This window comes from Salvia splendens, chromosome 8 (genome assembly GCF_004379255.2).
Source record: "Salvia splendens isolate huo1 chromosome 8, SspV2, whole genome shotgun sequence".
Classification (NCBI taxonomy): domain Eukaryota; kingdom Viridiplantae; phylum Streptophyta; class Magnoliopsida; order Lamiales; family Lamiaceae; genus Salvia; species Salvia splendens.
Window position 1 is genome coordinate 7,829,169 of NC_056039.1, and position 16,328 is coordinate 7,845,496.

Below are 16,328 nucleotides of genomic sequence, written 5' to 3' on the forward strand. Positions count from 1 at the left end.
CCATCTGTGTAATTGTCTGCCACGTAGATATCACCCCATTCAGTTATGCTTCTTGATTTCCAAGTCAGGCTTAATTTGACTGAAATTTGAAATCGTGATTAAATTAATAGTCACTACAGTTTTGGCACTTAGTAAAGTTCATGTTAAAAATCAAATTTCATCCAAACTTGGTGCATTTTACAAGTCATTAACCCTTTACTTCTTAAAACTTAATTAACATGGGCATTTTGGTGACAAAAACATGTGTGTTGGGATTTCCCTTCCCCCCACCAAACAAATACTACAATTTATGGGCTGCTTACCCGAAATGAAGTGCCCATTCCACCTTCCATTCTTTCTTCCTAAGACAACAATTTTATTTAAAAAATCAAGATTTTACATTTTTAACGTTAAAAAGTGTCGCCAAAGTTTTCACACTTTTTTAATAAAATTTCAAACCAATCGAAAAATCATTTGGTTGATATTGAAAAGTCAGTATTCTATATAGTCTAGTAATCTCTAGTTGAGTAAATATATGTAGATAAAATGTTTTAGTTTGTTGGGTGAAGAATGAAATTAGTGAAAGAGGGGCCCTGTGTTTTGCTTATAATTTCCGTCAGGCAAGTGCAGCACCAACCACATCCTAACTAGCTAATTAAAAAGACTCCTTTGATCGATCTTGTACATGTATGTTAGAGTCGATTACCAGAAAATAAGCAAAAAAGATGGGAGAGATGTCTGGATTCCAGTTGGGAGTGATGGGTGCATTGTTTCTCTCTGTTGCATCATCAGTGTCCATAGTCATCTGCAACAAAGCTCTGATGAGTAATCTTGGTTTCCAGTTTGGTAAGTGTGCTGTGGCTTTATCTATCTATCTATCTATCTATCTATCTATCTATCTATCTATCTATCTATCTATCTATCTATCTATCTATCTATCTATCTATATACATAAATAAATACATCAATATTAAGGTGAAGACTGATTTGAATTAATTTCAGCGACGACGCTGACCAGTTGGCACCTAATGGTGACATACTGCAGCCTACACGTCGCGCTGCGTTTGAGTTTCTTCGAAAACAAGCCCATCGACATCAAGACGGTGTTCATGTTTGGGATGCTCAATGGCATCTCCATTGGACTTCTCAACCTCAGTTTGGGATTCAACTCCATTGGTTTCTACCAGGTCATGTTCAAGATCAACAATTTTGTCGATGTGAGACAAGGAGGAGTTTCGCTACCTACTACTAACAAGTGTTTGTGGTTTCAGATGACAAAACTGGCAATCATACCTTTCACTGTGCTGTTGGAAACTCTCTTCTTCAAGAAACAATTCAGGTCAATACATCAACTGCTTTGTTTGTTTGTTTGTTTGTTGCTTTTGTTGAAATGCCTAATGTAATGTTGATTCATCTCAGCAAGAATATAAAACTGTCTCTCTCTATTCTGCTACTGGGAGTGGGGATTGCATCCGTAACCGATCTCCAGCTCAACTTCGTCGGGACCATCCTCTCCATCCTCGCCATCATCACAACTTGCGTCGGACAAATTGTATGTATAAACACGGGAAGAATGAAAAGAGAGTTTTTTTTTTAAATCAGTTTCTCTCATAAAAATATTTTATTTCTTCGTTCTTAATTATAATCAAAGACTCCACACATATTTATGTCTGACAGCTGACGAACACGATCCAAAAGAGGCTGAACGTATCCTCGACACAGCTGCTGTACCAATCCGCGCCATTCCAATCAGCGATTCTGTTCGTGACAGGGCCATTCGTGGACCGATTTCTAACCAAACAAAACGTCTACGCCTATAAATACTCCCCTGTCGTGTTGGGATTCATAGTGCTGTCATGCCTGATAGCCGTGTTTGTCAACTTCAGCACCTTCTTGGTCATCGGGAAGACATCGCCCGTCACCTATCAAGTTCTCGGCCACCTCAAGACCTGCCTTGTGCTCGCATTCGGATACACCCTCTTACACGATCCATTTACATGGAGGAACATCATCGGAATACTAGTTGCCGTAGTTGGGATGGGGCTGTATTCTTACTTCTGTACCAACGAGACCAAGAGGAAACAGCTCGTCGACGTCTCACCCACGCCACCGGTAACTTTATCATAACCATAAATCTCTGGATTTGCTTAAGCCCATATGAACTCATCTGTCTATATATATCAGATGAAGGACAAGGATGCTAACAGTCCGCTTCTTGGAAGCCATCAAGATAAAGAATCCAAGGATTCTGCAGTGTGATTCATTAGTCAAGAATATTTTTGGAGCCAAGATTGTTTTCATTCTTTCATGTCTCTCCTCAGATAAACATTTTCTTTTTTTTAGCACAGCAGAGGAAGTCACAGATCCTTCTTTATGAATGCATATATTATGATGACATTCATCATTGTGTTTTACATTTTTTGATTCCCATGTTCCATCAAATTCATAATTACTCCACATTGGAGTTAATAGTAGTAATAAACTCTTCAAACTAGAGCTAATAGACAGTGTATCATTTTACACATAAAATGTAGAGTATATGTTTTTTTTTTCAATTTAGATAATCAAATTGCCGCACAATGCAGGGAAAATTCTGTCCCCTACAGAAACTAATGGCAAATGCATTCCCATGGCCATAGCAATTGATGTACCTAAAAACAGAAAATGATGAAACCATACAGGTGCAATCTTTATTTCATTTGTAGTTTTGTACACATGGATTCCATGTATACTCCATATTTTTTTAAAAAACTGATATAGGAAGAGAAAGTGACGAAGCCAGAATTTTACGGTTGGGGGTCTAAATAAAAAATTTAAATAATAAAATGAAACATAAATAATATTACATAATATAAATATAATGTTGTAAACACATAGTTCCATACAATGATATTATAACACTTCTCTTCTATTTTTCATCTTCTGAAACCGCTGCATAATAGCTTCATTAGTTACATTAACAAACACATCCTTCTCAATATAAGGAACTAAGCAATCATTCAATAGCTAGTCTCCCATACGATTCCGTAGAGAAGTCTTAACGAGCTTCATTGCTGAAAAAGCTCTTTCTACTGAAGCAGTGGCAACGGGTAAGAGCAATGACAGTTTAATTAACAAATAAACCAACGGAAAATTCTCATGTTTCCTTGTAGAAACCATGTTCTGAGCAAGACCTGCAATTCCCGATACTTTTGGAAACCTTTCATCTCATCTGTGCGCACATCAAAAATAAAGTTATCAAGCTGACTTTCAAGCTCATACAAAGTAACTTCAGAAAATTCAGATGGATAATACTTGGCAAGGCGAAGCAGCTTCTCTGAATCAAATGCAGAAAATAAGTCTTTAGGATCAAAACATGTCATACACAGAAGTAAATCTGTGTTGACTTCATTAAAACGGTGATTCAACTCTTGAGCTTGCATATCAATGACTGAACAAAACAACTCAACTCGATAATGGTGGAGATTTTTTATTTTCTCAATTTTACGCCTTCCTCCTCCTCTAACTACACACTCGTCTTCCATATCAAGCACATCAATCTCATTTGTTCTACAAAACTTTGTAACTTCAGTAAGCAAAACCTCCCAACCTTTTTCCCTCATTACTTGTAAACGTGTTTTTGCTACTTTGACAAGATTCATAGCATTAACAAAGTCTTGATCCTTCTTTTGTAGAACTTGAGAGAGATCATGTGTAATTCCCAAGAGTTTCCTCATAAGATGCAATACAAAGATAAACTCAAAATGATTTAGAATTTCTTGCACATCCAAAGCTTCAGCCCTATGTGCATCCTCATAACCATTCTCCTCAACATACTCAAGAACATCATTAATAGAAGAAAATAAATGCATCAAGTTGATGAGAGTACCATAATGCGAACTCCAACGAGTATCTCCAGGTCGTGTCAATGATTTCTCTTGATTTAATCCTCTTCCGATATTAATTTCATCACTTGCAATCCCTTCAACAACCTTCACTCTTTGACTCTCTCGTAGCACATCTCTGCGCTTACATGAACTTCCAACAATATTACACAAACAGGTGACAGAATTAAAAAAAGACCCAATACTTGTCTGTTTTTTAGCAACAACAACAATTGTGAGTTGAGGATGATGTGCAAAACAATGCACATAATAAACATTAGGATTTCTCTTGAGAATCAAACTTTTCAACCCATTGAATTCTCCTCTCATGTTGCTTGCACCATCATATCCTTGACCTCTCAAACTTCATACACTTGAACCATGAGTCGATAACAAAGAATCAAATGCCTTCTCAAGTGTGGTTGCAACCGTATCACTGACATGCACAATACCAAGAAGACGTTCATTGAGACATCCATTCTTATCCACTTATCGTACCGCAACACCCATTTATTCTTTGACGGACACATCTCGGCACTCATCGACTAATATGGAGAAAGAGTTGTCTCCTATATCATCTACAATAAGTTTTGTTGTCTCAACAGAAGTTGCATTAATGATGTCTTTCTGAATATCCGATGATGTCAGTTTGAGGTTTGCAGGAGCATTTTTCAGTACAACATTATCTATCTCTTCACTGCAAGAAGCAACAACTTTCAAAAGCTCAAAAAGTTACCTTGATTCAAGGATTCATCATACTCATCATTTCCTCGAAAGGGTAATCCTTGCTTGATACGATAGCGAAGACACAAAACAGTTGCACCTAATCTGCGACGGTACTCAAGCTTAGATTTTGTTGATTGTTTAGATATACACACTTCGATGTGTTGGGCTTGATTCATCAAATCTCGACATGCTAATCTACACTTATTATGATCACTTGTGTGATCCCCGACATGATCTCTCAACCTTTCTTTCTTGCGCCAGGCTGTAAATCCTCCAGATACAAAAGCGTCATGTCCATTTCCATGGAGTCTAGAGAAGAGATAACAATATAAACAATATGCTGCATCCTTTGTAATACTATACTCCAACCAATCTTTGAATTCATCAAACCAATGCGCGAAAAATTTACGTTGTCGCTTTCCATCAGTTCTTGGAGGAAAATCATGTTCGCGCGGTTGACATGGACCTTTAAGTAAGTAAGCTCTATGCACCCGTTCTATTGAGTTTGACGGATATCTCATTATATCAGGTCGTTTCCCTGGATCACTTGGAATATTTTCTGGATCAGCTTCAAGTTTATCTTCATTCAATGACTCTTGAGGTTGAAGAAGTGTAGGTCCATTAACTGACGAAGATGAAGCAGCAACACTAGGAGAAAGTTTCTTAAAATATCGATCCATTTTCAATTTTCAACAAATACCTGCATTCAAAATTTGAAACAAAGTTCATTAACAATTAAATGCATAAATCATGACACATTATACTTTGTCCATTTGTCATTATATATGAATATATGCTATATGGGTTTTGATCTATGCAAAACCAAATTTAAATATAGAAACGCAAAACAATATCATGCCAAGCACATTTTTAGGTCATAGTTAGTATATTTTTAGGTCATACTAACGAAGTATGATCTAAAATGATCTTAACATGACATCAAACTCAAATCTTATAATATGACATAAAACTGCTTAATTATGACATTCCGTGTTTTTGGTTAATTATTGACCATTAGATCATTTAATCATAGGGCCAAGATTTGGACTGCATTTCTGGATTTAAACACATATTTATTTTGATCATCTCCCTATGCTATATTTCATTTGTTTATACAATTATACACCACATATACATTATATATATATATATATATATATATAGAGTCCCATTATTCACAAATCCACTCTTAAAGACCGAACCACCGAACCATACCAAATTAGGGTTTTTAGATCTAGTTTTTTATGGATGAGAGACACAAATTTATCAATTATTTTCGCCTTCATCACGAGCCTATTTTAATTCATCTGAAGGTAAATAAGTCATACTAACATGTTATGAAGATTTAACTTCATTCCAGTAGGTTTTTACTTCATTCCAGTAGGATTATTACTTCATTCCAGTACGTAAATGCGGTTTCACCGTTGCGTGCCGTTCTTTCTCTCTACAATATCTATCACCACCGCCACAACGCTGATATGGTGTAATAAACACATGGAATGATGTAATAAATTTTTGGAATGAAGTATGTGTAAAAGCATTTGAAGTCCTACTGGAATGAAGTATAAACATTATCCAATGAAGTAATAACGTTTCTGAATGAAGTAATAAACTCACTTGAATAAATTGCATTTTTTAATGTAAATAAAGTAAAAACTCAGGTCAATGAATTCAAATGAAACATATGTTGAATCATTTCAAAACCTACTGGAAGAAAGTAAAAACATGTTGTAGTTTCAAGATATTACGTACGGAATGAAGTAATAAACCTATACAATGAAGTAAAATGGGCTTTTAATGAAGACCAAAAAATTTACACAGCAGCACATCTCATCAAAAAAAATAGATCTAATGGCCCAGATTTGGTCTCTAGTTCGGTCTTTAAAATTGGTTCGACATTGATCACAACTCTCTCTCTCTATATATATATATATATATTTGTCATTTGTCAATAGGGACCACAAGTCCACATTCTGTCCATATATTTATATATACATATGCTCTGCTCCAGTGCTCAATATGACCATGAATACAGTAGCCAAATCCAATGAATTGCGAAGTAAATTATTTATGGCCATCAAAGCAATTCTATTTCCATTCCACTCCAGAATTCGAGAAAAAAAATATTACATAGATGCTCTGTGCTCATGCCCTTTCAATGGTTGCCTCAAGATTCAAGAACATGTTTACAAATTACGAATATTTATAAGATTGATGCAAATTGCAATGAACATGATAATTAAACATAAAACACCACATAATAAAATCATTCGCAGACTCTTAATTTTCTATGCTCCATAGCAGTTTTGATTTTACACTTGCCAGAATTTGGGGGGAAAACGACACGGAGACAAGACAAGGCAGCGGCCAGCGGCAACAACGAGGACAGTCGCAGCAACAAGCCTACAACGACGCAGAGGCAACAGCAACGGCAATGGATGCTGCGGCGGCGACGAGCTGAAAGCTCCACGGCAGATTCCTAGGTTTAGCAGAAAGGAGAGAACGCTACAGCGGTGAATGAAAGAAAATAAAAAATAATCGATATTTTTTATTAATTAAAATTAATAATTATAAAATTACTAAAATATCCCTGTGATTTTTCAGAATTGTTGAGGGGCCCAGGCGCCATTGTCCCGTCGTCCCTGGGAAGAGATAATTAAGCTTTTTATGATATTAAAAGTTGAAACAGTTACCTACCTTGCCCCCTGTAGTTGATAATGGAAGAAATTAATTAAACTTAACGTTCATCTCAACAAGACTAAAATAAATATCCTAAAATCCAACCCAGATAAAGACGCAAATGCCAATAATGCATAAAACAAGTAGTGCATAAAACACGTAATGCACTCACCTATTTCTGTTAAAAAATCAAAAAATATAGTGGTGGGTGGTGGTAGATTCAGAAGGGATGATGGATGCATTCGTCCTTTTATATTATTCTTTGTGTAAAATACACAAACATTAGGTAAGGATGATAGGAGTCCATTAGTGGCAACTCCAACTATTTATTTCCAAAATCGCAATTTCTTGCTACTACAAATTCTCTTGAAAATAGTATTATTAAAGAAATTTACAAAGAATTTGTGATGTGCCAAAAAATCTCAATTCACCTCGTACAGACATAAACAATACTACTAAGTTAACTATGTGCTATATGTATCCATCACATAAGTTGATAAATGTTAAAGTATATTTTTCATGTTTCACATTTCAATTAATCATATAAAACATGTGTTAACTGCAACTATCACATAATTCAATAATTTTCTTGAGATTATATAATCTTCATCTGCCGCGTCTTAATTAATCATAGAACACATCTCTCAAATTCTCAATCATATCGTCAAAAACAAATTGAAATAGATGGCCACATCACTGTTGGCAATTGAAACTAAAAATATAACATATAACTGTCTCATATCGGTGTCAAGAGAAAAACCGAAACTAGTATATAAGTCTCATGGGCCCCTCCTCCTATCACCAATTGGTTTTAGGATGGAACCCATAAATTTCTATCATAGTATCAGAGCCTTGAACCAGCTTGTTGTTGGTTCGATCCTCCAAATCATATATCTGGACGGGATCCTTGCGAGCGCCAAACGTGGTAGCGAGGCTCCGCCATATTGCGGCCGCAGTTTGGTGTTGAGCAAATTGTAACACCAAGCGTTGCTCCATGTTTTGGATCAACCAAGAAAAAACGACCTAATCTTCCGCCTGCCATGATTTGAATTTCGGGTCGTCTTTCTTGGGTGGATTTGTATCGCCTTCAAGATGGTCGAGCAATTCACGACCTCCAACTGCTATTCGCATTAGACGAGACCAGACAGGAAGTTATTCCCATCTAGTTTAATTCCTATTGAAACTGATTCGATTGTTTTTGTGGCCATCGGTTGCTTTCACTTGATTTTGCTAATTGGTGCAGGTTCGGGGCTGATATGAGTCGTGTGATGAACAAGATTCTGAGTTCTTGTGCTTTGAAAAAAAACGGCTTGTGTTTAGGGTTAGGATCGTACCGCTCTGATACCATGTTTAATTGTATTGGTGAGAATGTATCAATTATATTGAATGAATTATAACGTTTACAATGATCACCCTTTATAGAGGGGGATGAAGTAGGGAGCAAGAAATACATAATATACACCTAAAAATATACACACTCTATATGGAAATAAATCCCATGATATCCTCTTAATTTGATTTGCTCGTATATTCTAACATATTCTAACACTCCCCCTCAAGTTAAGTCACGGGATTTTCGATACTTAACTTGCCAAGCACTTCATAGAAATCCTTTGCTCCCACTGTTTTAGTCAGAATATCAGCTGACTGATCTTCAGAGCGAGCAAAAGGAAATTCAACAATACCATATTCAATACTTTCCTTGATGAAATGTCTGTCCACTTCAACGTGCTTTGTTCGATCATATTGGACTGGATTTTCTGCAATACTGATTGGTGCCTTGTTATCACAGAATAATTGACAAGTGTATTGTGACACAAGTCCTAATTCACTCATCAACCCTCTAAGCCACAATACTTCCGTTAAACCGTTCCTAATGCCCCTGAACTCAGCTTCAGCACTTGATAATGCCACATCCTTTTGTTTCTTACTTTTCCACGTGACAAGGTTTCCCCCTACAAAGGTAAAGTACCCTGAGGTTGATCTTCTATCCATCGGGTTTCCAGCCCAGTCAGCGTCTGTGTATCCATGAACTTCAAAGTGTCCATTTTTCTTGAACATTATTCCATGATCAAAAGTCCTCTTCAAATATCTGACAATTCTTAATGCCGCTTCAAGGTGATCATTTTGCGGGCGATGCGTAAACTGACTAACCACACTAACTGCATAAGCTATGTCGGGTCTGGTGTGAGATAGGTAAATCAACTTACCTACTAGTCCGTTTATGAACTAATTTCACAATACCTCTAATATTTTTTGTTATCTGTTTTTCTTTGAGACAGAGAAGGTATTAGTAATATTAATTTAAACAGGAAGCTGAATGGTGATGAGTAAGAAAGGAGAAGTGGTGTGTGTGACCGGAGCCAGCGGCTTCATTGGCTCATGGCTCGTCCACCTTCTCCTCGCCCGCGGCTACGTTGTCCGCGCCACCGTCAAAGATCTAGGTTCCGCTTCTCCACCACTTGATCATTTTGCATAAACTGTTGGAATGGTTGGTTTCTGAAAGTTAAAAATTAGTAGGAGACGAGAGAGAAACGAAGCACTTGGAAGCCATGGAGGGAGCTGAATCACGCCTTCGCCTCTTCCAGATTGATCTGCTTGATTACGACTCCATTTTTGCCGCAGTCAACAGCTCCACTGGCGTCTTCCACCTCGCTTCCCCTTGTATCGTCCATCAAATCCAAGATGTTCAGGTTTTGCACCTAATTCTACTAACTAAAACTCACGTTTTTCGCTGTCCATCAATAAAAGACACATTTACTTTTTTGTATTGTCAGCAAGTGGTCTCACTCAATACTAACTAATTATACCGACGTTCTACTATAAAATTATACTCCTAGTACTGTGAAAATAAGACCCATATTCCACTATTTTTTTCACCCTTTTTAGTATATAAGATCAAACATTTTCTTATAACCTGTAACGAATCAAAACATGTCATTTATTCACGGACAAGAGAGTATAATTATGGTGGATTCAGGGGGAGCTGCTGGACCCAGCAATTAAGGGGACCATAAATGTACTAAAAGCAGCAAAGAATGCGGGCGTTGGGCGCGTGGTTGTGACATCTTCTATATCTGCCATGATCCCAACTGCCAATCATCTGGGAGACGCCGGTGAAGGCTGCTGGATTGATGAGGATTACTGCCGCCAAAAACGGGGTAACTCAGCAGTGTAATACAATTGCTTATTGATAGCTTGTGCTGTTGTTAAGAGTAGAGAGTTGGTTTTTTTTGTTAGTTTATGTACTCTGTGTCTAAAGCGGCCGCTGAGAAAGCTGCATGGCGATTGGCGGAGGAAGATGGCGTAGACGTAGTGGTGCTGAATCCAGGAGTGGTGGTTGGCCCTATACTCCCCCCACTCTTAAACACTAGCATGACACTCATCCTTGACATACTTCAGGGTACTCCACTTTCATTTCAACATTTCTTTTTATTGCATGCTTATGGACTTATATGGTTTCAATTCCACTTTGGGTGTAGGCAAAGAATTTCCAGAACACCTGTTTATGGCATTAGTACATGTGAAAGATGTTGCTCTTGCTCACCTAGTCTTGTATGAGAACACATCTGCTGCTGGAAGGCATCTCTGTGTCGAATCTTTGTCTCGTTATGACCGCTTTGCCCAACATATGGAGAGGCTATACCCTCAATACAAGCTGCCCAGGTTTCATGGGAAAAATGGACCACTCAAGTCCAATGCTGCATCCAAGAAGCTCATAGATCTGGGCTTCCAATTTACTCCCATGGACCAGATTGTTAAGGATTCTATTCAAACTTTGAGGACCAAAGGATTTCTTTCTTGAAAAAACTAATTACTTGTGGGCTTTCCTTTTGATTCATACTTGTGCCAACACAACAACTATGTGCCTGTTGATGTAAATTTAATCACATTGGGCTGCTGTGCTAATAAATTGGAGTATTTGATCTCTACATCACCTACAATCACACCTATCTTTGAATTTTAAGGCCAAAGTAATTTAAACATATCCTGCAAAATAATCGTTGTATTAATTTCCTTGAAAATACATCTTTCTCCTAGTTATGTGGAACTAAGTGACCATCATGGACTTCCCATCCAAATCCGAGGCAAACAATCTTGAAATTGAGCACTCTGTAATTGTTTCTTGGCAAGTTAAGTTATTAAGAATTCGACTACATAGCAAAGGAAGGTTAATCACCTTAGAATCAGGAATCACATCATCGAGTTTTTTCTTTTTTTGTTCTAGACTACGATCATCATTCCTCGAGTGTACTAGGCTTTTTTTTAAATTCCGGCTTTGGGAGAGACGCATGACCCTCATGCGTCACCCATTAATGAAACGCATGACCGTGATGCGTCTATGGGTAAGACGCATGAGGGTCATGCGTTTTTCAATTTTTTTTATTTTAATTGAAAGACGCATGAGGGTCATGCGTCTTAGGGTAAAACGCATGACACTCATGTGTCTCTCCTACAAACATAAATTTTCTCCGTAGCTTAGTGGTAAGAATTATGTGTTGTCATTGTGGAGAACCCGGGTTCGAATCCCAGCTGCCACAATGCAATTTTTTTGATTACTAGTACAAAATACTATTTAAAAATTGTAATTAGTAACAATTCAAAACGGTTACTAAATAAATTATTGGAACTTTTAATTAACATAAATATCTTAAATAATTATGTGCTAGAAATTGACATAAAATACTCCTTTTAATTAACTTTTAAATAATTATGTACTAGCAATTATTCAAAAAAATTGTAATTACTAGTACAAAATACTATTTAAAAATTGTAATTAGTAACAATTCAAAACGGTTACTAAATAAATTATTGGAACTTTTAATTAACATAAATATCTTAAATAATTATGTGCTAGAAATTGACATAAAATACTCCTTTTAATTAACTTTTAAATAATTATGTACTAGAAATTAATCAAAAAAATTGTAATTACTAGTACAAAATACTATTTAAAAATTATAATTAGTAACAATTCAAAATGGTTATCAAATAAATTATTGGAACTTTTAATTAACATAAATATGTTATATAATTATGTACTAGAAATTGACATAAAATACTTCTTTTAATTAACTTTTAAATAAATATGTACTAGAAATTTCCCAAAAAAATTACAATGTGGCCGCTGGGATTTGAACCCGGGTCTCGACAATGACAACACACAATTCTTACCACTAAGCTACGGAGCGAATTTATGTTCATAGAAGAGACGCATGAGGGTCATGCGTTTTACCCTAAGACGCATGACCCTCATGCGTCTTTCAATTAAAATAAAAAAAAATTGAAAAACGCATGACCCTCATGCGTCTTACCCATAGACGCATCACGGTCATGCGTTTCATTAACGGGTGACGCATGAGGGTCATGCGTCTCTCCCAAAGCCGTAATTTAAAAAAAGCCTAGTACACTCGAGGAATGATAATCGTAGTCTAGAACAAAAAAAGAAAAAACCCTCACATCATCCCTTATGAAATGAGAATATGGAAAAGTTATTAATAAACGATGAAATGGAAATTTGTGTGATTCTTAAATGACATGGACTCATGCGAATAGATTACTTGAAATTTAAATGTCTCTAATAGTTTTAATGAATTGAAAATGTTAGTTGATGGAGTAGCTTGTGATGTTATAAATATAATAAGAGTGACGTGAGAAAACAAAACATTCCACACTTTCAGCAAAATTACTTTCTCCACTCCACATGGCGGATAAGATAGGAGAAGTGGTCTGCGTCACCGGCGCCAGTGGCTTCATTGGCTCTTGGATCGTCCAACTTCTGCTTCGCCGTGGCTACTCTGTTCGCGCCACCGTCAAAAATCTAGGTTTCTTCCTGCCTCCGTCTATCACTAAACTTTGAGATCTTCAGCTAACTGCTGCCTGCTGTCGAATTATTAGGGGACGAGAGAGAAACGAAGCACTTGGAAGCCATTGAAGGAGCTGATTCCCGCCTTCGCCTCTTCCAGATCGATTTGCTTGACTATGACTCCATTGCCGCCGCTATCACCGGCGCCGCCGGTGTCTTCCATGTCGCTTCCCCTTGTATCATCGATCAAGTCGACGATCCTCAGGTTTTAAACCCAATCAATTACAGTTTTGCAATTTCTACTTTCATTTCATGGTGTATAATTGGGTAATCAGATGCTATTGTCATTAACCATTCATTTCAATACACATGTTAGTATGTTACATTTGATATTAAAACTTTAAAATTTTTGAACTCGAAATCGGAATATTTATTCTTTAATGGGCTAGCATACACCTAGCTTTGTGTTTAAACTGCAGCTAGTAATTCCTTTTTTAGTTTGTTAATTAAGTAATTAATTAGCTTTGGATTTAGCGGGAGCTGTTAGACCCTGCAGTTAAGGGAACCCTAAATGTACTGACGGCGGCCAAAAATCTCAACGTTCGGCGCGTGGTTGTCACGTCTTCTATATCTGCCATGATTGCAAGCTCCGACACTCTGGCAGACGTCGGTGAAGATTCTTGGGTTGATGACGATTATTGCCGCCAAAATGGGGTATGTCAAAATTGTTGATTCATATGTAAATGAGAGGAGTTGTTATTTGTTATTGTGTTTAAATTTTTGTGCTCCTTGATTTTATATTTACAGAGCATGTGTGTGCATACTCTTCTTTAATTTGTGATGACTGCTACGTACCTCTGCCTCTTCTATTTTGGCTGAGCAAAAATAGACAAGTAAATAATTCTAGTATGATGAATGTGAGGAGACTCACGAGAGTATGGTTTTGTTGTAATTTTTCGAGCTATCTCTGTTCTTCTTACTTCAGTTCCCTTTTGCTGCAATTTACACGGTTGAGATTTTATTTTGGTGTTAGATTTGGTATCCTTTGTCAAAAGCACTTGCAGAAAAAGCTGCATGGAAATTTGCCGAGGAACATGGTCTGGATATTGTTGTGGTGAATCCAGGAATGGTCGTTGGCCCGCTACTTCCCCCAGCTTTAAATTCTAGCATGCAATTGATGGTTCGCGTACTTCAGGGTACTCACTTTCAATTCATTAATTGACTCTCAATAGTTTGCTTAGCTGACACACATAGTTTTAGGACTGTAAGAACTAAGGTTAATGCCATCCTGTGCAAAACCTGAGTCAAGGGCTTCTTATTTTATACAACTACTTGTTTGGCTCATCTTCCCATTAAATTTATTGCTTATGCTTGCATGAGCATGACATGTTTTATATATTGAGTCATCCCCAAGTTGAGGTGCGATAAGGCTACCTTGAGTTGCTGCCTTCTTGAATTGTTTTATATGCCTTTCTATTTTTTGGTAGATACGAGCATGTCATTAAAATGTGATTGAACTAGACCAAATGTTCTTTTTATTTATAATTTAAGAAGTTATTCCGTACCCTGATTCCTATATGGAACTAAGAATCAATTGGCCATTACGCTCATTTATCTAGAAAATTAACTCTTGATATTGCCGTTTTGTTTATCAAGAAAAATCATGGCAAATAGAGCTTATTGTTTTTGCTTTGGGTGTAGGTCATAATTTTAACGAGAGATTCTTTATGGCATTAGTACATGTGAAAGATGTGGCTCTTGCTCACATACTGTTGTATGAGAACACATCAGCAGCCGGAAGGCATCTGTGTGTTGAATCTTTATCACGTTACGATGAATTTGCTGAACAGATGGATAGAGCCTATCCTGAATACAAGTTGCCCAGGTAAGATACTCCTACTCCAAGGTGAATGGGAAACTAATTCTTACAGTGTGCAAATCACATCTGTTAAACATACGTAGAAAACGCATGTCTCATTGAGAATATATTGCTTGTGCTGGGGATTTATTAGATTCTCTATACAAGATTGTATTTCATTACAACTCACCTATGATTTGGTTGTAATTAGTTATAGTTACTCATTACTGAAGATAGTCCTACATTTTTGTAGGTCTAGTAAAGAAAAACAACATGGATCAGCGAAGAGCGAGGCTGCATTGAAGAAGCTGATAGATCTGGGTGTGAAATATACTCCTATGGATCAGATTGTTAAGGATGCTATTGAAAGTTTGAGGAGAAAAGGATATATTTCGTGAAAAGAGCTAAGAATTGTGTAATTATTGCACATAGAAGTTGGCTTTGACATTTGTGTGGAACTATTTCATTGGGAGCGTGAGAAAACAAAACTTATGTTTTGATGGAGTCTCTGTGGATGTAAAACCACATTGATGTAGTATCTTAATTATGCAGTATGCAACATGAAATAAACTTTATGTATAGAATATTACTATTACTTATTTTATTTGCTTTCTCTAGCAGCAAAAATGTTTTCTATTTTCAGTCATTTTGTTGCTTTTGCCTAATCTTGCTCAGAATTTCCAGAACACCTGTTTTATGGTATTTGTACATGTGAAAGAAGTTGCTTTTGCTCACATAGTCTTGCATGAAAACACACCTGTTGCTCGAAGACATCTTTGTCCAATCTTTGTCACGACTTTGCCCGACATATGGAGAGGCTATACCCTCAATACAAGCTCATAATGTGTGCCTAAACTCTAATGTTTCTCTTAACATGATACTCCTATAAGATGAGATGATTGGATAATTTTTGCTTTTATTCCATGTCTATATATGGTTTTCATCTTTGGTTATTATTGTTCGTTTACTATATATGATGCATGTACTGAATATTTTTATCTTTTCAATCAGTTTAATTTTGTTCTTTGGAGCAACATCTTCATCTTTGTGTTTAATTCTTCCCTCGTATATGTGGTGCATTTAATTTTATTAATTTCATTTAATCAATCAAGATTTATACCTGTAGATGTAACTTAGGAGATTTATATAATCAATTTCCTCCTTGTGGATCGAGCTCGGTTTACATATTAATTAGTGGGGATAAATTTTATTGAGAAACTGATTACAGTGAGAAAGCAAAACTTATGTGTTTGGATGGATTGTGTAAATGTAACACCACATTGATGTAGTATGTTCATTACGTGTGCAATAAATTACGGGCTAAACTTTATAAGTACATAGAATCATAGATTATTATTTGCTTTCTCAAGCAGATAAAATGTATTCTATTTCTAGTAGTCACCTAACTTTTGCATTT

The 16,328-nt window shown here is 36.5% G+C and overlaps 4 protein-coding genes across 5 annotated transcripts; 3 read left to right on the forward strand and 1 right to left on the reverse strand.

Moving 5' to 3' along the window:
• The first annotated feature begins 525 nt into the window (after positions 1 to 525).
• LOC121745595 (UDP-xylose transporter 1-like) lies at positions 526 to 2,480 on the forward strand. 2 transcript variants are annotated; one of them, XM_042139556.1, is made up of 6 exons: positions 526 to 825; positions 982 to 1,166; positions 1,251 to 1,318; positions 1,399 to 1,531; positions 1,657 to 2,091; positions 2,170 to 2,480. In XM_042139556.1, exons 1-6 carry the CDS (start codon positions 705 to 707, stop codon positions 2,236 to 2,238), a joined length of 1,011 nt encoding a protein of 336 aa, XP_041995490.1. In that variant the 5' UTR covers positions 526 to 704; the 3' UTR covers positions 2,239 to 2,480. The 2 variants fall into 2 exon arrangements, with proteins under 2 accessions (XP_041995490.1, XP_041995489.1); XM_042139555.1 differs by having other exon boundaries at positions 529 to 825; positions 2,164 to 2,480.
• Positions 2,481 to 2,535: 55 nt separating this feature from the next.
• Positions 2,536 to 5,248, reverse strand: LOC121745688. Its single transcript, XM_042139660.1, has 4 exons — positions 4,812 to 5,248; positions 4,369 to 4,539; positions 3,179 to 3,996; positions 2,536 to 2,630 (listed from the first exon to the last, which is right to left on the reverse strand). The coding sequence occupies exons 1-4, from the start codon at positions 5,246 to 5,248 to the stop codon at positions 2,536 to 2,538; spliced, it is 1,521 nt and encodes a 506-aa protein (XP_041995594.1).
• Positions 5,249 to 8,632: 3,384 nt separating this feature from the next.
• On the forward strand, positions 8,633 to 11,179 carry LOC121743611 (phenylacetaldehyde reductase-like). Its single transcript, XM_042136943.1, has 5 exons — positions 8,633 to 9,691; positions 9,768 to 9,940; positions 10,228 to 10,419; positions 10,488 to 10,650; positions 10,730 to 11,179. Exons 1-5 carry the CDS (start codon positions 9,568 to 9,570, stop codon positions 11,050 to 11,052), a joined length of 975 nt encoding a protein of 324 aa, XP_041992877.1. The 5' UTR covers positions 8,633 to 9,567; the 3' UTR covers positions 11,053 to 11,179.
• A 1,723-nt stretch (positions 11,180 to 12,902) lies between these two features.
• On the forward strand, positions 12,903 to 15,557 carry LOC121745081 (phenylacetaldehyde reductase-like). The gene is made up of 6 exons (XM_042138858.1): positions 12,903 to 13,072; positions 13,146 to 13,318; positions 13,588 to 13,767; positions 14,087 to 14,249; positions 14,755 to 14,938; positions 15,165 to 15,557. Exons 1-6 carry the CDS (start codon positions 12,952 to 12,954, stop codon positions 15,307 to 15,309), a joined length of 966 nt encoding a protein of 321 aa, XP_041994792.1. The 5' UTR covers positions 12,903 to 12,951; the 3' UTR covers positions 15,310 to 15,557.
• The last annotated feature ends 771 nt before the right edge of the window (positions 15,558 to 16,328 follow it).